This window comes from Phaethon lepturus, unplaced genomic scaffold (assembly GCF_000687285.1).
Source record: "Phaethon lepturus isolate BGI_N335 unplaced genomic scaffold, ASM68728v1 scaffold7693, whole genome shotgun sequence".
Lineage (NCBI taxonomy): Eukaryota > Metazoa > Chordata > Aves > Phaethontiformes > Phaethontidae > Phaethon > Phaethon lepturus.
The window spans coordinates 302-21782 of NW_010529641.1; the positions used below are offsets into that span (position 1 = coordinate 302).

The 21481-nt window shown below is 46.8% G+C and overlaps 1 protein-coding gene across 3 annotated transcripts; it reads left to right on the top strand.

The window, feature by feature from the left end:
* The first annotated feature begins 474 nt into the window (after positions 1–474).
* STK25 (serine/threonine kinase 25) lies at positions 475–19380 on the top strand. 3 transcript variants are annotated; one of them, XM_010283997.1, is made up of 11 exons: positions 475–525; positions 6892–7122; positions 8297–8353; positions 9453–9561; positions 10814–10971; positions 11253–11438; positions 11655–11800; positions 12692–12806; positions 13102–13173; positions 16737–16873; positions 18510–19380. In XM_010283997.1, exons 1-11 carry the CDS (start codon positions 475–477, stop codon positions 18547–18549), a joined length of 1302 nt encoding a protein of 433 aa, XP_010282299.1. In that variant the 3' UTR covers positions 18550–19380. The 3 variants fall into 3 exon arrangements, with proteins under 3 accessions (XP_010282299.1, XP_010282301.1, XP_010282300.1); XM_010283999.1 differs by lacking the exon at positions 6892–7122 and having other exon boundaries at positions 496–525; positions 18510–19174; XM_010283998.1 differs by lacking the exon at positions 475–525 and having other exon boundaries at positions 7034–7072; positions 18510–19174.
* Positions 19381–21481: the final 2101 nt, after the last annotated feature.

Below are 21481 nucleotides of genomic sequence, written 5' to 3' on the forward strand. Positions count from 1 at the left end.
GGTGACCTCAGTGAGAGGATTGCTGGGGAGCACTGGGAGGAGAGGGGTGTCAGAGGGTAATGCTGTGGGCTGTGCTGGGGAAGATACTGGGAGTGGTGATGGGGGGACAGTGCTATAGGGGCAACTATAACATTGGGGAGCACGCTGAGGTGATGGTGGGGAAAATGGTGTCTGAACCTTTGACAGTGTATGTCTTTAAAGTGGCGTTCCTTGAAGGCATGTCTGGAAAGAGTTGAGAAATGGGGTTTGCAAGGAGGGGATGGCATGCTTAGAGTGGGCTGGTAGGTTCAAGGAGAACTGCAAAGCGAGGAGAAAAAAGATGCAGGTAGCTCCTTTTGGGGAATGAGCCAGGCTCTGAGAACCTTGAGTTAGCGCTGTTGTGTTCTTGCTTGTCGCAGTTGACCAGTGGATGAGAAAGCATCGCTTTCCCACTGTACTACGACGTCCCAGCCCTCCCTGATTCTGCAAAAGCGGATGTCTGACCATCCTGTAGGCATGGCTCACTTGAGAGAATTTGCCAGCCAGGTAAGTGGCGATTAAAAATTTGTCTTAAACTCTTGTATCTTGAAATGGGTTTAAAACAAATCACCAGAAAAATCACTTTTTGCCACTGTTTATCTTTCTTGCACATGTTTCAGCTTACTCCTGTTAGCTGATTGACATGTGTCTTACTCTGTGGTGGTGTTGGACTGGCAGTGTTAGGTTGTCAGACACAGAAAGGGCATTCTTCACCCAGTATGGTGGCTTTCTCTGAGGTTAACTTTGCTCTTCTTAGGGAGACAGGAATCATTGGCTCTCTGAGTCTTTTGGGGATGGGGAGTCTAGAAATGGGACCAGAAAAGCTGTGTGTGCAGGCTGTGCCAGACATACCTTTCTGAAGTGGTCATAACAGTAGCCTGAGAGAAACAGTGCTTGTAACCTTAATGCATAAGAGGTAGTGATATTTGATACTGAACATTTAACTCTTCTGGGAGAGATATCAGCCTCAGTGGGTGTGGTTAAATCCTGCTGCTGTGATGACATTTTCATAAGAGGAATGTGGCAGGATGATGTCATGACTTGGGACTAAATGCTAAACCACATTAATAGTATTGGCTTGAATCTTCTTTCTTCTGAATTTGGTTGTGGGGTGGTTTGATTATTGGCAGATGTCAATACTGAATGTAGGTCTTGTTAAACCATGTTTTGTGAGAATTTTTGGCATTTTTCTCTTCTGCTCCTAGGTGTAGAATTATAGCACTAAAAGCTTTAGTGGTTTGAGATGATGCTTTCTCCAAGCCTTTTCTGATTTAAAATTGATTTGCGATGCATCTTAGTTTGCATGCTGTTCACATAAACTGTTTCCCCAAAGTGTGTATGGAATTAAATGCAAATATAGCGCTTGAGTGAGTCATAGTACAGGGAGAGAAATGAAAGGAATAGGAACAGATACTGTCTGGCTGAGAATTATGTTCTGTAGTGACAGAGGAGGTTGCTCTGAGGCTTTTTTGTGCACAACATTCACTAATGAAGCTTATCAGAGTTCCGGTGGTCCCATCTTGGAATTTATTATGCAAATGTAAGGCATTCTCGGCTTCTGTCATCCCATGACTCTTTGTCTGGTCCTGGAGTAGGAAAGCAGTCTGTGTTGTCCATTCCTCGGGTCTCTTCAGGAATCCTTGATGTGACCTCCTAATCTATGTAACTGAGGCTTGCTGGAAGGACAGTAGGAATTGGCCTGAAGTTCTGTTCACCAGACTTTAGGGAGAGGTGGGAGGTGCTGTGAAAATTGAGAGACTAAGACACGGATTGGGATGTCAGAGGCTTGAGTTGTCTTTGATTTGTTGCTGATGTGCAGCGTTACCTTAGGCAAATCCCCAGGTTGCTTTACCTCTGTGTCTCTGTTTCTCTGCCTCAGCTAGTTGGCTCCCTCTCTTCTCTTGGCTGCCCTTTGCTGTGTACATACAGCACTGTGGGCCTCTGATCTTTGTTGGGAGCTCTATCTGCTAGATGATGTATTTGCGTTACTGTGTTTCAAGCTCTGATCTGAGCTCTGTTGCTAGTTTTGTTGTTCCTTATGTGACCTTTGAAGAAGCTGTTCAAGTTCCCTGGCTAAGTAATGCTTCACTCCCTTGAAGCAAAAGGATACTATCTGTGAAGCAAGTTGGGAGTCTCAGACAAATTCAGGTGCTTCAAAGTGTTGAACACAAACTTCCCTCTTGTCTATACTCTGGAAGTTCAAAGCTGTCTCAGGCTTAGCAGTTGAAAAGAACTGTGCACAAATTTCATATAGTCAGGGAAGCTTTCAAATGTTTCCAGATACAAAGCTGATTTCCTCAAAGACAACATAGTGCCCACTGCAGCTATCTTTGCTGGTGTCCTGGAGGTAAGTGTGTAGTGTACAATGTGGGTAAATGCTGGATGGAAAGTTGGGGAGCAGAGGAGGCAGTGAAGGAAAGAAGGTCAGTAGCTGAGGTTTATTAAAACCAACTTCCTCCTTCCACAGTCTTTGCAGAGGAAAATGATGTTTGTTTGTTTGGCTGGTTGGAAAGTGCTCTAGTCAGAAGTCACACTAAATGTTGCTGTAGTTCCATATAAACCTTTGGAGGCTGCCAAACTCCCAGTCAGCTTGGCCTGGACAATCTTTTTCTATTGCAGACTTCTCCCGTATACAACAGTGATTGTCATCCTGACCTGCCCCAGACCAAGGAACTCTCACTTCCAAAAGGGCTTAAGCACCTCTCAGTGTTTTATGCAGTAGATGCAGCTTACGATACGAGAGCTAGATCTTGAGAGCGAGATCCAGCCAGACACAGCCCAGGGAGAAGACCTTGAGCTGGTTCAAAGGGTATTTGCTTCTGTTCACAATATGCAGCTTATCTTTCCAGGTAGTAGCTTTGAAATGAGGGTAGACATTTACACTTTTTCTCTAGTCTCCTCTCAAAGGCTGTGCATACCATGTCTCTGCAGCTGGAGGTGGCAGAGCTGCCAAACCCATTCTTTCCCCATGAAGCAGCTGGTGTTACTGCCAGGCTTGTCTCGTAACACACTGCAATTCTTAATTCCTGATGTCTGCAGTGAGTCGCTCTGTTTTAAAACATGGCATCATCACTTGTGATGGCAAACACCCCCACACCTGTCATGACAGAGCATCCTTCTTTCCTGTGCTCTGAGATTAGATCCTGGAGGGCAGAAGTGGAACACGTTACTAGTAGATTATCCTCATCCTTCTCATACTTATTCCCTCCCCTTCCTGCATGTACAACCGAGGTAGTGCTTTCTGTGCTCTCCCCCCAAAGCCTCTACATGCCTGACTTGAGCCATCTCTAGTGTTTGACTGCTCTCAATGGGGAGAAACAGCATGAGTTTTTTTCCTCCACAACTGCTGTGTAATTGACATTCAGCCAAGCAAAAAGGTATGATGAGCTGACCATCCCTTAAAGGCTTTATGCATTGTAGTAGAACAAGGAGCAGCAGCAGTAGAACCAGCAGCAGCTGGTCAGCTAGCTTTTCAGACTCTGGCCTGGAGCTCCATTTTGCAGCCCTGGTGGGTTCTGTGTATGTGGAGGAAAATGGAAAGATCCCAAGCTGGTGAGCAGTTGCAAAGTTGACAGGTGCTAATAAGCTTCTTTGGGTTGTCTGTGCTCATTTATGCAGTTCTAAAGCATTTCATCTGGATTCTGTTACTTTCTACTGAAGTTTTTCAAGTGTGTTTGTAGCTGTGCGGTTCCAGAACATGGAGTTGCAGCCAGGGTTGCAGCTCTGACAAGACTGGCACTGAGATCAATTCGTGTTTAGAAAAAGGACAGATTGTGCTTGTTACACCTCTCATTGCCGTGATCTGCAGGTGCAAATTTATTGGGGTGGGGGAGAGTCAGGCTACACAGAATGTATTCTTCTCCTCTGCCCCCCAGCTTGAGCCCCCCAAGTGCAGCAGTGTGCTAATCTTCTGGTGGAGCGGTGCACTTGCATAGCTCTCTGTTCCTGGCATAATTGCATTTGTTCTGCTGTCTGGTGAGTGCCGAGGCTTGTATATGCCCATCGATCTGAACATTTGCTCAGCAGCAGCAAGTTACCACGTGGCAGCTGAAACAGGAACTTTTTTAATGGACAAGAGCTTTTGAGCAGATGTCCTGCAGACTAACATAATTTTATCTATCTTAGTTTGTCAGGGAATTCAGGATTGCTTCCGTGAAAATGGCACCTGGCAATGTCTTCTGTGGTGTCCACAATGGTAGTTCACAAGGTGTTCCCCTGGGCAGGCATTGGCCTGCTTGAATTGGGGATGGGCCTGTTTACAGAAGGTGAAGAAGTTTGTTAGCAGACTCTGGTCCTGCAGCAGGCGTCCAGGAGACTGTAACTGTGGCTGGAATGACTCTCTACCGCTTTGCCCCATACTTGCTCGCTAGATTCTGGCTGTTGCTGGGTATGACGTGTGTGATTTTGGCAACTCTGTCAAGGGATGTACATCCTCAGGCCCTCCATAGAGTCATACTCTTGCCCTGTCACCTGAGAGCTCTGAAGCATTTCCAGATCAGTTCTGAAGTGACAGGTACTGGGAAGGTAAATCGACTACCTACAAACTAAGTTTCCCGTCCCAACCTAATGTGGGCCTGTCTCTTCTGCCCATCAGAGTTGTATTGTTTTCCTGAGTCCCTTGGGCAAATTTTCCCTGTGCTTGTCAGGAAGGTTCGTCTCCTTCACCCTCCCTACCTGAATGCTTTGTTCTGCAGAAAAATGGGACAAACCGACGTTGAAGTATGGAAGCTTGTTTACGAAGCTGTCCGTGGTTACAGAGCCCGATACATAAAATGGCAATTGTCCTCAGAGCTGCCTGCAGCAGCCAGTGTTCTGATGTTTAATGTCATGTTCTGGAAGAATCAGTCCTGATTCTTTGATGCCAGGCTGAGGAGGGGAGCAGTAACTTACACCTTGCCATTTCTTTTCTCAACATGGGAGGGGAGGAAGGTTTTCTTGCAGGGTTGCTTCCCTGCAAGACTCATGTGGATAGTGTTTCCTTTACCAGCTGAGCCAGGTGCTTCTAGGAGATGATCCTCTTTCTTGCCCATCTCCCTGATGTGTGGGAGCGGCTGATGTGGCGAGTGGCGTTTTTACGGTGTGGTGGGTGACTGTGCAGGGTAACGTCTGGGCCACCTTGCTGCCTCTTCCTGTAAGCTGGTCAAGAGGTGGAAATGGCTTCTGGCCTCTTGTGAGCCTGGCCTAGCCAGGCTGTTCTGTCTGTGCTACAGTCGTCATTCTCGTATTTTCTCCTGGCATTTCTCAAACTCAAATCTTCTTCCTTTCTCCCGCCTCCCTCTTTCCAGTCCCTGTTATGTATCTCCAGCTCCTTTCATCTCTGCATATCCCCTCCAGTCCGTTTCCAGTGCATTTGTTCAAAGTACAGCCTGTTTGGGTGTTGCCATGGCTGCAGAAGGATATTTGGTTATCCTTCTGTATCTTGGACTGGAACGCACATGGAAATCCTGTTGAGTGAGCTGACTGTAAAGCTCACTCTGGGCCTGGCTTACTCCATATAGCGATGCACTGGGCACAGGAGGCAAACAACCTGTAATGACTGGCTGGCTTAATCATTAAGCAGCACCTAGGGCTGCTCAGGGATGGCCTGCTGCTAGGACCTAGTGTTAGATGGAAAAATGCAGCTGCTCTGTTCTCAGATAAAATGTCTGCCAGGTCAAGGCCCTTGCAAGGGAGCGGTCCCTCTGGATGACGTGTTGGAGGTGAGATTGAGAAGTTCTGGGTGTGGAAAACTCACTGTAACGACTTGGCCGCTTCCTGTAGGTCAGGCCATATTTTCCAGATTTTTTTTTTTTAAAACTAGACTTTTTTTTTTTTTTTAAATGACAGAAAACTAATCGCAAAGAGCCTTTTAGTAGCATGAAGCAGAGCAGGACCTTCTGGTCTGCAGCTGGACAGAATGAAATAGCATCCAAAAATGATTCTGATTTCTTCCTTTCTCATCCATAGTCATCTTAATAAAGAGTTAGCTTTGAAGTTGCTGCTAAAGAGCCAGTATTTCTCCGATGGTCATGTCAGTAGCTTTCCATTTGATGTGCTTATCTAATGAGGGAAATGCTATTTGCTTTTGCATCTGGGCATGCCAGCCAGAGGAGAGGCTGTTCCAGAAAAGCAGGTCTGCAGATGGAGTGTCCATCCAGCTCTCCTGTCTCCTCTGGAATAGGCAGGTGTCTGGCCTCCTTGCTGCTGACCTTCCAAAAGACGTGATGCTCCTTCTGCAAACATCTGAAGAGAGCTGAGCTGGGTGCTGCCTGGAAGTCAGGCTGCAGCAGAGAAGACAGCTAATGTGAACTGCTATTTATATTACTGTAGTATTTCACCCTCCAAACAAGTAGGGAAGGGTGCAAATCTTTCAAATTGCTCCAATCTTTGAGTGCAGGAAGGCAGACGAGGGAAACATCCTTGTGAACTTTCCATGGCCTCTTGCTTGTGCCTATTTTCTCATCCAGATCTTCAGCAGAAGGCTGGTTCTGCTACACCTTGGCTGTCTTTTTATTCAAGCTTGAACAAGTGCTTGCTCATGGAGCTGCTTTGCCACCATTTTAGTGCCTGCAGTTGAGCAGTCCTGTCCCAAAGGAGCTGACACTTTCTGTAGAGATACTTGTTGACATTCTTCTTCTGGGCTTTTCTCCCTTTCTTCCACCACTATGGTCTGCAGGGGTGGAAAGCCCATGTAAAAGGTTTCTTCAGTTCTTCTAATCTTGGATTCTGCGTTAAGTTTCTCAGCATGTGAAGACCTTTTAGGGTATGTGAATTTTGGGTGAATTAATCTACTGCATTGTTGAATAGATAAGGAGATGAGATCTATGTGTCTGCATGGTGCTCTGCAGCCTGCTGTGGGACTTAATGGATTTTTCCCATCTCTTTCTGGTTTAGCACTCCAGGGTGGATCCTGAGGAGCTGTTCACCAAGCTGGAGCGGATCGGCAAAGGATCATTTGGTGAAGTGTATAAAGGGATCGACAACCGCACCAAGGAGGTGGTTGCTATCAAGATCATTGATCTGGAGGAGGCTGAGGATGAAATTGAGGACATTCAACAGGAGATTACTGTGCTCAGCCAGTGTGATAGTCCCTACATCACCCGGTACTATGGCTCCTACTTGAAGGTAGGACAAACCATGGCAATTCTCTTGCCAGCAGTTTGGGAATGGGGTGGGCTTCTCTATGGGTGCTGTAGCTGATGGTGGCATACAGCACTGAAAGGTGCCTGATCTCTGAGTGTCAGTGTGACAGCAGGAACAGCAGTGGCTCTGCTTACTGCATTTATATGATCTTAATAGGAGGCTGGGCTTTAAGACACTTGCAAATCACAGGGAAATGAGGTGCCCGGTATAAGTGTGGTCCCAAGAGCAGGGCACTTCACTGGAGAGAAAATGATTCGTTGAAGAGGTTCACCTCTCCCCAGTTTGACCGTTCTATGTGGAATAGTTTTCCAAAATACCACAGTTTTAGGGTAGTACCACTGGTGCCTGTATGCCTCTGGAAAGAAGAGGAGTTTGAAACTATACTTTGTGATCATCATTTCATCAGAAAGGATGAAAAGAACAGGAACCGAGTCTTTGGAGGAGTGCTGATACCGCTTCTGCTGAGAACAGGTTTAGGAATCCCCAGTGGAAGCTACTAGTAGTGATGACCAGAAGTGACCTCTGCATGCTGGCTGCTGGAAGTGTGTGTAACACTGGGTCTGTGGCAAACAGTTCCTGAGCTCTTTGGATCCTGATTATTCCTTATATATTTTTCAAAGGCCGTAATGCTTTTTCTCAGCCTTGTACTGAAAACACCAAGCAAGCTGTAGTTTCATGGATCTGCTGCTTATCTCCTACCAGGACCCTGTGACCCTCAGTCTGGCAATCTCCTGTCTGAGGAATAAGAGAGTGTCTCGCTGATCGTACCCTTCAAACTGGCAGTCCTGTTAATGAGACCAAAGGCTGCAAAGCTCCCCTGTCATTGTCAAGAAGGAGAGGTGCTAGATTTGTTGGAGTGATGTTAAATGGCTCCAGCCTGAGAATATGCTTATCTCTGTGGGCTGTGTAGTCTGGTGCCTGTAGGGACGCTAAGCTGGCTCAGATAAAACTGCAGACCAAGAGAAAGAAGTGTACTGGGGGCAGGTCCACTGCTATCATGCTATGTCAGCACCTCCTTAAGCCTCTGAGAGCTGTGGTGTGCAGCATCTCTTGGATTGTATACAGGACTACTTGTGTCTTGCTGCTTCTGAGGTGTTTCACTTCTCTGCCTGCTTTTATTACTGTCTTTGCTCTTGATTTGTGCTCTTGCTTGCAGGGCACTAAGCTGTGGATAATCATGGAGTACCTAGGAGGAGGTTCAGCCCTGGATTTGGTAAGTAAATGGTAAGCTCTGGACCGTGAAAAACATTGGCTGGAGCCTTGGTTTGTGAAATGCCCGTAAGCCAGACACTCACTTGCCACATACCATCTTTTTGACAGCCCTGTGCTTGAAGGGTAGGCAGTGCAGGACAGACATGCTGGTTATGCATATCCCAGGACAGAGGAAATGTTTGCACGGAGCTCAGCTGTAAAAGCACTGTTCTCCAGCGTGCGCTGCTGCTTTATAATGGGAAGAGCCAATGAACTGAAATGTGACAGCAGCCAGTTTTTTTGAGCAGTGCAAATCCATACTTCACCTAATAAGAGTTCTGGTATTGTTCAGTGCTTGCATGACATCAAGCTCTGGAGGGACCTGGTCTAAGATCAGGATTCCCAGGTGTTTGATAATACAAATGACGTCTAACAAGTTAGCCCAGATTTTAAGGGAATACAAATGCAGAATAAATACACGGGCAAAGTTCTGCTGTGCTGTATTCTGTCACAGGATTTTGCTTTTTTCCTTAGGACAATAAAGCCTGTTTTTCCAGAGCAGTAACTAAGGTCATGTAATGAAAACTGCTGTACCTGCACTGACTTGGAGGAAGGGTGTAGTGGGGGGGCTGTCATCAGCAGAAGTCATCTTAGTGTCAGAACCTCAGTTATTGCACTGAGAACACAGGACTTGTTTAGAGGAGAACTGATGGAAAGGAGGAAAGCTTTCATATAGTGCTCCACAGCCAGAGGGTAGAAGTTGTCTCTGGGCTGTTGCAGTGGCTGAAATTCAGTTCTAGCTATCAGAGGTTTGAGCAAGAGAAATTGTTAAGATGTTCTGTTCACCAATGTATTTCCAGGGCAAAGCGAGAGATGAGCATCCTGCTGTTTGTCTGGGACACCTTTAATAGACTAACAGAAAACCCCCTAAAGATTTTCTGTTTAATACTGCCAGGTGCAAAGTCCAACATTCTGCTTGCAGAATGGGCACCAGGCGTGCCGTAGGTGCTTCCTGCTGAGTATGACCTGCTTGGCCAAGGTTTCCAAGTAACAAACTGAGAGGCTGGAAGAACCAAGGTGTCAGTCACCCTCGTTTAAGTCATCTTTCTGCCCTTTATCAGCTGAAGCCAGGACCCCTGGAGGAGACTTACATAGCTACTATCCTGAGAGAAATCCTAAAGGGTTTGGATTATCTACATTCTGAGAGGAAAATCCACAGGGACATCAAAGGTAAGACTGGAGAGCTCAGCTCTCTTCTTGTGAGGGATGTTACTAACATAAGATGCAGAATTGTTATGCAGCAATAATCTGAGATAAGACTGTTTTTCAGTCCTGCTTTTGCTGTTGGGCTGCTTGTTTCTGAATCTGATGCTTGTCATTTTATTGTAACTCGTGTTTTTCATGTCTTTAGCGTTTAGGGTAACAGTAAGGATCTGTAGCTCTTCCCTGTCATTTGTAGTTTAGGCAGGCAGGGGGCTGGAGCAAAGGAGTCAATGAAATGCTCAAGTATTAGCTGACTCTCAGTTATGTCTGGACATTTGCTTTACTGCTGGACCCCAAGGGGTATGTGTGCTGGTTATCATGGTTATAAGTTATTGTGAAGGTGAGCTGTCCTCACACAGGGTTCACAGCCCTAGAAAATCGGGGCAGCTTGTGTCAGCTTATCCTGTTACTGATTTTTATAGTCATTGGCTGTATACAGTGTAGAGAGAACTGGCATCTGCCTCCCAAAGAGCAGTCTCACACTGAGCACAGAGCAGCAAAGGACAGCAGGAGGGTGGGAGGACAGTGCTGTGGAGACATGGTTGGTGTTGGATGCGAACTGCTCTGACCCTCTGCAGGAGGGGATGTGAACCAGCAGAGCAGAGAAACCTCATGCAGGGAGATACGTAGAAAAGATTCCATTGCGTATGTGAGACTACACATTTCTAAGTGCTGCAAGCCGTGCAGGACTGTTTGCTGCCAGCAGAGTGGGGAGATGCTGTAAGTTTTTATGTAGGGTCTTTCTCAGAATGAGAAGTCCTACAAACCCCGCCCCGGCCCAAAACCTGAGCAATGTCACTGTCTTAAGCGGAGTGAGTGGGAAGCAGTACAAGACCAGGACTTGTGAGCTCTTCGCAATCAGCCACTGAATGCTGCTTGGAAAATAAATCAAGACCATTTGACGTATCTTGGGCCATGTTGCCCTCTCTTCTATGAGCGGCTAGGAATCACATCTAGTTGATTGTGTGGCCCTTCACATCTACTCCTTGCTACTACCCTAGAAACATTCCCCTTCTGATCCAGCCAAGTATTTGAACTTGTTTTGTGTTACCCAGCAGAGGTCAGAGCATGAGCATGAGTCTGGGGCTGGAAATCCGAGCTGAGGGTTTTCACTGGGGCAAAGGAGGATGCCACAGGAGGTCCGTTCTCAGTATTCAGTTGTGTGTGGGCTGGAGATGATTCAGAAACCAGTGGACTTCATGCTTATTTGTGTGAACAGCTGCCAACGTGCTACTTTCGGAACAAGGAGATGTGAAACTGGCTGACTTTGGGGTGGCTGGACAGTTGACAGACACACAAATCAAGAGAAACACCTTTGTCGGGACTCCATTCTGGATGGCACCAGAGGTCATCAAACAGTCTGCTTATGACTTCAAGGTGAGCTGGGAGCAGGAGGAGGATTGCTACTTGGTGCAATATCTTATACTCTGTATAAGATGGTGCTAGGGTTAATATAAGGATTGGAAGTGCTGCTTGTTGCAAGAATGATACTTTCCTGTTATGGTTCAGGATTTATTGGAGAAGTTTGTCTATTAAACAGGAAACACCCTATCTGATTTTATGTGATCAGCCCTTTGGCTGTCCTGAAGTTGCATGCTTCCATGTTGCAGAACTGCTCTTGCTGTTCTGTGCTGTCACTGTTCTTGCTCTTCTTTCAGGCAGACATCTGGTCCCTTGGAATTACAGCCATTGAACTAGCAAAGGGAGAGCCTCCAAATTCTGACTTGCATCCTATGAGGGTTCTCTTCCTGATCCCCAAAAATAACCCTCCAACACTTGAGGGTCACCACAGCAAGCCCTTTAAGGAGTTTGTGGAAGCCTGCCTCAATAAGGATCCTAGATTTGTGAGTATTGCTGTCCACCTGTGAATTTGGGTAAAGTATTGCAGAGGTCAAAGACTTATTTATCAGGAAGAACTTTTGGTGGAAGGCTCCTGGAGAGAAGGAAGTACTGAGTTTGCAGAATGGATGGGCAAGCCTAGCAAGAATTGAAGTCAGTGCACTTGCACGTTTAGCGTACAGAGATGGTTAGATGTAGCATGCTTTCCTTATTTTCTCCAGAGGCCAACAGCTAAAGAGTTGCTAAAGCACAAGTTCATCACACGCTACACCAAGAAAACCTCATTCCTAATGGAGCTAATAGATCGATTCAAGCGCTGGAAGTCGGAGGGCCATGGAGAAGATTCCAGTTCTGGCGATTCTGATATGTACGTACATGTTCTGCATGGAGGGGTGCCCTTGCTATACCCTCCGTGCCCTGGGGTAGTCTACTGCAAGGAGCTCAGGTCCTTTTCCCTGCCTGGGTAGGAGATCTTATGGTAGCTCAGGGAGACCTGTGGGCATCTGTTTGTGGGAGCAGGTCACTGCTGCCTGAAGAAATGGGCTGTTACGTTCTGTTCAGTGGGACCTGGTACTCTTTTCTAGTCAACCTGTGGAGCCCCTGCTGAGTGTAAGGAAGTACTAACAAGAAACATCTAGTCTGTATGTAACTAGTAAAACAAGGCTCCTGTTGCCTATATTTTATGGACATTCAGCTAAATACAAGAGCTACAGGTTTTAGTAACAAGTGGCAGCAGCTGCATATGTGTGTATTCATGGGTAGAGAACTTTGCTACTGATGTGGAGGATAATGAGGCTATGAGCCTTGGGTGAGGAAAGGGCACTTTGTTGCCAGGCTGGTGTTGCCAAGCTTCTTTTCACCTGTAGTGGCAGTAATTCCAGTGGTCAATGACTCTGGGAGGTTGGCTTGCAACATCTAAGCCTGGCCTCTCAAATTGTGAGCTTGGATTGCCTTGAAATTCTTCTAAATTTAAGTAGTACTTGAAACTGTCTTCAAGCTGGCTAGAGCAGAAAGGTGTTTGCGGTGATTTGGAAACAGGATGCAGTATGTGGCTCAGGTCTCTGTGGTGCTGTATATGGGCTGTAGAGACTGAAGCAGCTTCTCTTTAGGATTTTTTCTGGGATAGGGAAATGCCTGGAGCCCTGTGGTGATATGACAATCAGGTGAGGGAGAGCTTGTGACTATGGGAATGCATGGGTAAAAGACTCGGTGTATGGAGCTGAGGGCTTTGTCTTGACCTTCTCCTTTTCATTTGCAGTGATGGAGACACAGAGGATGGAGACCAGGGTCCAATCTGGACATTCCCACCAACTATTCGCCCCAACTCCTTGAGCAAGCTGCACAAAGGAATGGCTCTTCATGGTTCCCAGAAGGTCTGTTTGCTGTCTGTTCTTTCACAAGTGGACTAAACTAACATGAGCTTTTGAGGGTCTTGGGGAAGTGACCAGCAACTCGTGTTCTGTCTAAAATTTACTTTACTCTGGTGTCAAGGGCTAGTGCCCCAGAGTTGCCTCTTCCACATTGTCAGGGTACTGCAATCTCTGGCTTTCCTGAGACCTGGTGAGGGGACTGCCATCAAGGTGCTGCGAATTTACCAAAGGCTTAGTAGCTTGTGTGCCCTGTGAGCCTTTGCCTGTGCTTGTAACTTCTTTTCATGTTGCTTTCTAGCCTACTGAGCCCATCAAGAGGCAACCACGGTCACAGTGTCTCTCCACGCTTGTTCACCCAGTTTTTGGGGAGGTGAGTAGAACCTTCGTGGTCTGTGGTGGTTGGAGATGAAGAGATACCTGATGTGGATAACTAAATGGGAAGGATTTGGAGGAGGGAGGTTGGGGAGGTACCTAGTAGGATTAAGGGACTATGAAGCATTTGTGCCTCTATTCAGAGGTCTATACCATATGTTCGGAAAGTGTTTACGTCCCTGGAGTGTTCTCTCCAATACACTTGTGCTCCTAGAAGCACAGCATTACTGTGTTGTCTGCTGGTGAGGGTAAGGTAGAGGAGTACCTGTTTCTTATCTGCGTCTTAGGCTTGCTAATGCCGAGGCAACTCTGGACTCTGATGTCCCTGGCCTCCATGGCTGAAGTGCAGCTCCTGTTAGGGCAGGCAGGTGTTTGAGCTTGCCGGTCGCTGGGCATGCTCCCTGCCCTCGTGCTATATGCTGCTGTCCACAGCAGAGTCACTGAGGGGAACGTGGGTGGATTAGAGCAGGAGTTGGCTTTGCCATTTACTAGGCCATCTTCTTGATTTATACATGCCAGCTATTGCTAGCATGCTGAGGCCAAGGAGTTACCTACCATGTGGCCTGTGGAAGGCAGACAGAAAACGCGTTTGGAGAACCCACCCTGTGTCCCTGCCTTGTGTTCTGGGTGGGGATGTGTAGTTGAAGTAAAAGCTACCATTAATGGTGCGATAGTGTCTGTATCAGCAGGGAGCTGAATTGTCTTTCCAGCTGGGTGATGTTTTAAGGGAGAAGAGGACAATAATCATAAGGGGGCTACTGGCCATGGGCTTCAGTTGCTGTTTCCAGCAGGAGTGTAGGAAAGGAGGTTCTGCTTCAGAAGAAATCGCTTACACAGACACTGCGTGTCAAGGCTCTTTTCTTGGGGTGCTGTGTCATGGAGACCTTGTCTCTGGTCCTGATGACTTGCTCTTTTCTGGATCCTGATGCTGTTCCAGGAGCGGCCCAGCAGGAAGCTGTGCTTTTTCAGGAATAGTCTCTGGTCTTAAATCTCATTTCTCAGGTCTAGTGCTATGTGGAGAGAGGGTTTGCTGTAAGGACAGGAAGCAGAGGTCATTCTGAAAAGCAGGCTCTTGAAACAGCACCGCTTTGGAAATAGAGAGTTTAGCTAACCGGCCTCTTCGTACTCCACTGCGCTTGACTTCCAGAGGTCGGAGCATGAGGCAGATGGTCTGGGTCTTGTAGGCCTAGACCTATGAGGTAAACATAGTGTTGGTTTCTGACAGCGGCAGTTCGTTCGTGCAGCATAATCACTGACATTTGATTCTTGGTCCTTTCTGTTTAGGAGCCTTCTGGGGGAGGGGGTGCTCAGAGCTGTGAGTTCTCCAAACCAGTGAGTGCATCTTCGTGTTTCTCCTTACCAACCTTGCTGCACCAGTTCCAGGCAGAAAGTGGCTTCTTTGGCCTTTCATTTCTGCTACATTGACTCTCTTGCCCCGGATTTGCTGATCCTCCTTTCCTTTGATTAGGCTTCCCTGCTGGCTCTGCTGATCCCACTCAGGGACATCAGGTGCATGGAAGGTTCTAGGCAGTCTCTGAAATAACCTGGCTTCTGCGTGCAGTAGCAGGGGGTCGAAAGAAAACTCTTCTCCAAGTCTCCATGTAGGAAATATGCCTCACCGCTCGTTGCACGTGTTGTTCTTTTCAGTTCTAGTTTCCTACCAGCAGCAGACTTTCTCGTTCTCACTGTTGTATTAGTGCCTCTTTAGACCTGCTAGGTTTTGATCACCTCTATCCATAAAAGGGTTTGAATTGAAATCTTACTGAGATGCTGTTTATAATCTTTTCTTATGCCTTCCCTGCATGTGTGTTACTGGATGTTAATATTGAAAATGACCCATGGTGGGTCATTAACACAGATGTGGGCAACTGCAAATCTGGAAACCTGTCTGCCCTCTCTGGGCAGGAAAGGTAAGGTATTTGGGCCTGTCAGGCTTTGTGCAGTACAGCTCTCTAACCCCCGGCTAACCTCCAGACGGCGCTTCTGCAGTGGGAAGTGACAGGATAACACAGACTGCTCACATCACAGGCTGCTGGGCAAACTGAAGGTCAGTGGCTTGGCATCAAAGTCTGATGACAAACTGGCAACTTACCTGCAGGATAGACCCTGTGTCTCATTTTGCTCTGAGGCTGGCAGTCTGTGATCGGGTAGACGTCAGGTCAAATCTTTGGCTTTAGCATCACAACTATTTTTGGCCTAAGAAATGTGTAATCAAGTTGCCCTCCATGCCCCCTTCCACTTCTGAATGAGCAGGGGCCTGTGCCCGTTGCTCCCACAGCTGAGGCTTTGTGTTAGTGAGCAACTACCCCAACTGAAGAGGCAGCAGCTCTTTTTGGCTGGGAGCCCTCCGTTTCCAGCAGGGGACTTGGAGCACAGGGCCGGCTCCAGCTGGCGATTAGCATTCACATTGTCCTGCTTTCTGGACCGTGGAGAAAAGGTGAGCTCCAACAACAGGGAAGGCTGATCCGAGAATTGGAGGCAAAGAACTGTGAGGCTTATGTAAAGCCCTTTAATCGGCGTAGCCTAACAGGAGCTTAATTGAACTGGACAGTGGTTAGCTGGCAGACGTTGCTTGTGCAACAAAAGGTTTTGATTTTTGTTCAGCTCATTGCATAATGTTGCGCAGTAGGGAAGGGGCTGCCACATGAGCTGCCTGTGTGAAGGAGGTGGGGAAATGCTGCAGAGGATGGGACTGTGGGTTTTCCAATGCCACACTCCTTCAGGCTCAGCATCAGTGACCTGTCAGGTCACTGATGACAGAGATTTAGCTATTTCAAATTAACAACCGGAACCATGTGCACATAGACTCGTGGCTGGTGAGGCCTAGTTGGAGTGTGCTAACAGTGATAGATGCAAACTGAGGCTTTTCATCTGGGTCAGATGCTGCACATGGAGGTCTTGGGGCTTCCAGAGGTCAGAGCACAAGGCAGATAGCCAGATCTTGTAGGCTTCACTCCCCTGTCCTCCTGGGGAAAGCTCTCTCTTGGGGAGGAGTGCTGGAGGCCAAGTGGCTCAGGATCTGTAGTGTGGTAGTAGTGTCCCTCGGCCCCTCAGTCGCTAGAAGCACCTCAGACTTTTTTATGATTATTAAAAGTGGTGGTGACTAACTCCTGCTGTTACGGTATTTTCTGCCCTACCTGTCTGCAAGCCTTTGTGTGCGTCTGGGTGCTAAGCTGTAATTAGCAGCAAAGGTGACTGTACTGGTTCAGATACAGCTGGAGTTCGTTGTTCTGTTGCTACTTACGAGTTTTCAGGGCTGTCGATCCATTTCTAATATAATTTAGTTTGTTTCAGAGTATCTCAGGGCCTGTTAAGTTAGTTTGTTAAGGACTTCAATTGTTATTAGCACCTGGAGGAAAGTCTGAACTCCAGACATTGGACTTCCATCTTCCTGGCCTACAAAAGAGCCCTCTTTTATATTTTTAAGAAGAATGTGGGTGTCCTCCTACACCCTTGTGGAGTCATACCAAAAGGGAAAGGGACTTAGTATCTGTACTGCACTGCTTGAGCAGTGCTTTCTGCAATGAGATAAGGAACTAATGCACTGTTTCTGGGTTGCAGCTTAAAGATAAGCACAAGCAGACTGGAGGCAATGTGGGAGCTATGGAGGAGCTGGAGAACGCTTTTAGCTTGGCTGAGGAGTCCTGCCCAGGCATCTCTGACAAACTGATAGCACACATGGTGGAGCGGGTACAAAGGTGAGTGTCCTCTAGGGTGCGAACTGGGGCGGAGCTGGCGGTGAACCGAACCATTGTCATACTCCATTGTGAAGTTAAAGTTTGGTACTGAGCAGTCAAGGCACCCAAAAAGTGAATATGGATGACAGCTGACCTCATAGTCCCCAAGTCATTTCTATTTACTGCTTTTTATTTAACAGAAGCGGTTCTTCCTGCCTCAGAAGCCCTTTCTCACACTGAACGGGTTTCTGTAGTGTAGATGAATGTTGCAGAGTACAGAAAGATGCTGCTATTCACCTTCATCTTGCATATATATATATGTGTGTGTGTGTGTGTGTGTGTGTGTGTGTGTATATGACATCCTGCTGGTCCCATTACCCAGGTAGTGAGGACTATGCAAAATATCACCAGGATCGCTTCTGGAAGAGACAGGATCGGTTTCATTGCAAGGAATGTACTTTACAGCACTAGGTACAGCCAGTCACTCTGCTTGCCCAGCTTCTGGTAGCCAGAAACTGTATTTTTCCTGAAGTCAATCACTTATTAAACCTGTGAAGGAGTATCATCTGGTAGAATGAAGTTCTTTGCTGCTCAGCAGGTGCTGCATCTAACTTGCCTCTACTGCTGGCACCAAGTTCAGTCACATCCACATAGTGCAGGCAACAATGTTAGGTCCTGATCCCAGGTTTATCATGCTTTATTTAACATTAATTTGGCTTTTCTCCCTTTCATAGCAGGCTATCCTAAATCTCACCCTTTGCTCACCAGCCAAGAAACTTAACATTTGGCCCTTCACTGGTTAGAAGGCTGGAAGTCAAGTATTTTGCTGTAAGTGTGATCAAAGGAGCCATTCTGTGCTCTGGTTGCTACTGTAAATACAACCCAAGCTTTACAGTCTTTACACCCTTGAACTTGGGCTTTCTAAGCATTTATTTCTGATGGGTTTAAGCTGGTGTAGTTTGTGCCTTGTAGCTCATGTATCCATCAGATGCTGTCAAGCAAAGAGCCTTAGGTATTAAGGACCAACAATTCTGGCCATCCTTGAGGCCTTCTGTTACTAAGTCATTCAAGCTTGCAAGCAAATATCCTATGGGTCTGTTTAGAGCCCTCATCTAATAATCATTTAAAGCCAGCGAGAGAACGCTCTTGTCTCTTCTGGCTGATCCACAGAGGGCACAGCAAGGGTCCAGGTGATGCCTGCACAAACTTTAGCCTCTAGCTGAGCAGGAGGTACTTGCAGCTGTGCGTTGGGTGGCTCTGCAGGGCAGTTGTTGCACTTTGATCAGCCTAGAAAGGGCATTCCTGGACAGTGCACAAGCACAAGAGAATGATTTTCTAGAGGTTTGCAAAACCTCAGAGACCCTGGTTGATTTCTTGCTATAAAATACTAGTGCTCAAAATTTCTTATTAGCCTAAAATTGAATCTTAAAAGCCTGAAAAAAGTGCCACGTTGGCTTTTTGTCAAATTGCTGTTTATTTCTTTCAAGATTTCTTTATCTAGAAACTGACAGTGGCAATGGGAGCGGGGACAATCACATCCAGACTTACCTCTTCACCTGTGGACATGCTGGTTGGTGCAGTGTGTACGGGCCATCTTCCAGGTGAGGGCTTGAAACGGACAGCAGTGACCAGTTCCACCCGTTATTCTTTCTTGCAGGTTTTCACACAGTCGGAACCACCTGACCTCTGCCCGCTGACACCTACATTCCCTGCTGCTGTTTTGAGGGGGGAAGGATTTTTTCCAGCTTCATAAGAACTACATCTCTAATCCAGACCACCATCTGCTGTTGGATGTAACATTGTGTTATGGACTCGGGGACATTTCAGAGCCTTCATATCACACGTGTTTCCATGATAACCCAGGGTGGGGTTTGCAATGCAAGTACAATTTAGACCTTTTGCAGAACCCGAGATGGGTGGTCTAATTGTTTTTACAATGTAATCAATGCAGTTTTTAATTGTTTCCCTCTGGATGTATCCATTTTGGCTTGGTTTGATTCACAGCTTGTTACTGGTAAATGCCTGGCTGCTGGAAAAGAGGGAGATTCTATTCCATTGAGATAGATACGTTTCAGAGGCGAGTCTGATGGGTTTAGCCTGCTGCCCTTCCTAAAGAAGTGTTTGTGAGCAGTTGTGTGTGAGTGCAGGTATGTTTGGAAGCACTCCATGCATCACAGCCTCTGGGAATGTTAGAGCAGCTCTCCAGTTGTTCTGGAGGATTGCTTCAACTCCTTCACGCACTAGTAGTGAAAAGCTTTCTAGTATCGCAGCAGCTGGGTTCATGCTGCTGCCTTCCCAACTTGCCGTTTCACAGGAGGATGGGTTTGCTGACTCTACTTTTTTTGGCTCTGGGGACATCATTTCGTATTAGGCCTTGGTTCAGCTGATTCAGGCAACATCAGAACTCGCCTTGGGTCTCCAGGGTCTGGAAGGCAAAGTGGGTGCATTGGCTTTGGGAGCTGGTGCAGTTCCTTTCCTTGCTGCTTTCCGCAACTGAAGCAACTAGACACGCACGTTTGGCAGTCCTAGTCTAAGCTGAGTAGGCACCTACTCTGTGTGCCCAAATGTTGCAGAAGGATTAAAAAAAGGGGGCAGCGGGAACACAACAGCCAAAGCTGCTGACAGGGCTTCAGTTCAAAAGGCAGGTCGACATTGCGTAGCCGTTCCTGGGGCAAGAAACCTGTCCTCTACAGAAAGGTATAAATTGGATGGCAGCTAGCAGCAATGGTATCGGTGCGGTGTGGTTGGGGGTTTGCAAAAGCTACTCTAGACCTCCACCCTCTCCTTCTCAGCTTTCCCTTTCTGGCTCTTCTTTCAGTCCAGGATCTAAACCTGCTGAAGCCAGGGCACTGCTCCAATGGACGAACTGAGGTGGTGTTTGCTAGCAGAGAAATTAAAGCATCTGCTGCCATGTTGGCTGCATAAGGTATTCCAGTGGAGCCATCCCCAACTAACTTTGCTTTCTGTATAATACTAGTTTATAAAGCAAATCTTTAATTCAGGTAAATGCAAAGATCTCAAACCTATACTTTAAAGGTCTAGAAAAACAGACTTAGGAAAATAACTTCTGATAGCTGGTTGCTTAGAGCTCTGCTCTCTAATTGTAAAGATACTCCCATTAAGTCAGCAAGACCTTAGGTATCCAGACCTTTCTGTCTGGGTGTTTGCATATGAATGATGTGGCTCACCCCAAAGCCACTGAGAACAAAAGCTGTAGCTGTTCAGCTTTTTTTTTTAAAAGAAAGGTCACTTTGTTAGTAACAAGGCTTGGGTTTTGGTACTTTGAATCAGACCTGCAGATTGTAAGTAAGTGCTGGGCTAAAAGTAGCTCAAAAGGAACATACATTCCCTCATCCCGGTGTGTGGTGTTCACTTTATCTTATGACTATCCTTTACTCTTCCTCTCCGACGGATACATACAGGCTCAGCAAACACTATGAACTTGTCCAGTAGAGAAGAGGTGCTGCTGTTTGATCTTGCTGGAGAGCTGCTGGGGAGTGGTGTCTCTATGGCGAGAGCCTGCGTTTATGAAGAACAGAACAAACCCATTTTTTCCTCAGGAGAAGGAGTTAATGAATAGAAGGAGATGTACTGAGGTGGAAGGCAGAGGCTGCAGTCCAGCAGGAAGGTGGCTGAAGGGCTCCTGCTGCTTTTAAAGTTGCTGTTCATGATGGTAGCAAATCGTGTCAATAAGGTACCTTGTATTACTACTCACATGCACTGCAGTGTAATGAGTAAACTTTTTAAAGGAAACAATCCCCACAAACTTCGTCCAGTATTCAAAGCAACAGTGGTTTTAGTTTTTAAAAACGTTGAAAGGGATCTGCCACTTTCAATAAAGTAACAAAACGAATGAGGTTGGTGTAACTTTGTATTATTAGGGAAAAAGTATTTGTTCAAGCTGCACTTTCTTTGCATTCTTCTTGGTCTTCCGCTCATCTTCCTGCCTCCTGTGCATCTAACAGTGACCCGTGAGACAGACCCATTATAATACTTCTTGTGCAGCATGGAATTACAGTGGAAGGCATGTTACGTTAGTTCTTTCTGCCCACATATGCTGCTGTTAAGGGAAACACACACTGTTTGCAAAAGTGGAGCTGTGCTCTGGAGAATACCTCAGTGCAGTTTTTGCTGGAGTCTACTGATCTGCAGTATTTAGACTTGGGTTTGACCGTGAAAGCTGATAACAGGATATCTCTGCCTTCATCTTTTTCCCTTTGCAGTTGTGAGGGTGACCGAGCCCTGGCACAGGTTGCCTGGAGAGGTTGTGGAGCCTCCATCCTTGGAGGCAATCAAAAGCTCTTCAGACACCGTTCTGGGTAAGCCTGCTTGAACAGGGGGCTTGGATGGGATGACCTCCAGCAGTCCCTGACAACTACAACCATGCTGCAAGTGTGTGAGCTCAGTCACAGCATGAACACTTTGTGTGTTCCAAACCTTGTGGATGACGGTCCTTGCCTAAGCAGAAACACACAGGCGAAGGTTACAGCTGTGTAGTACTGTCTTAGCTACTTTCTCCTTGGAGCCAAAAAGAGAGACTGACAAAACATCCTGCTAGCAAAAACCTAATGATTAAGGACCAATTGTATTCTGTTCTTCCTAGTGCTCGTTAAGGAAACTGCTCATGAT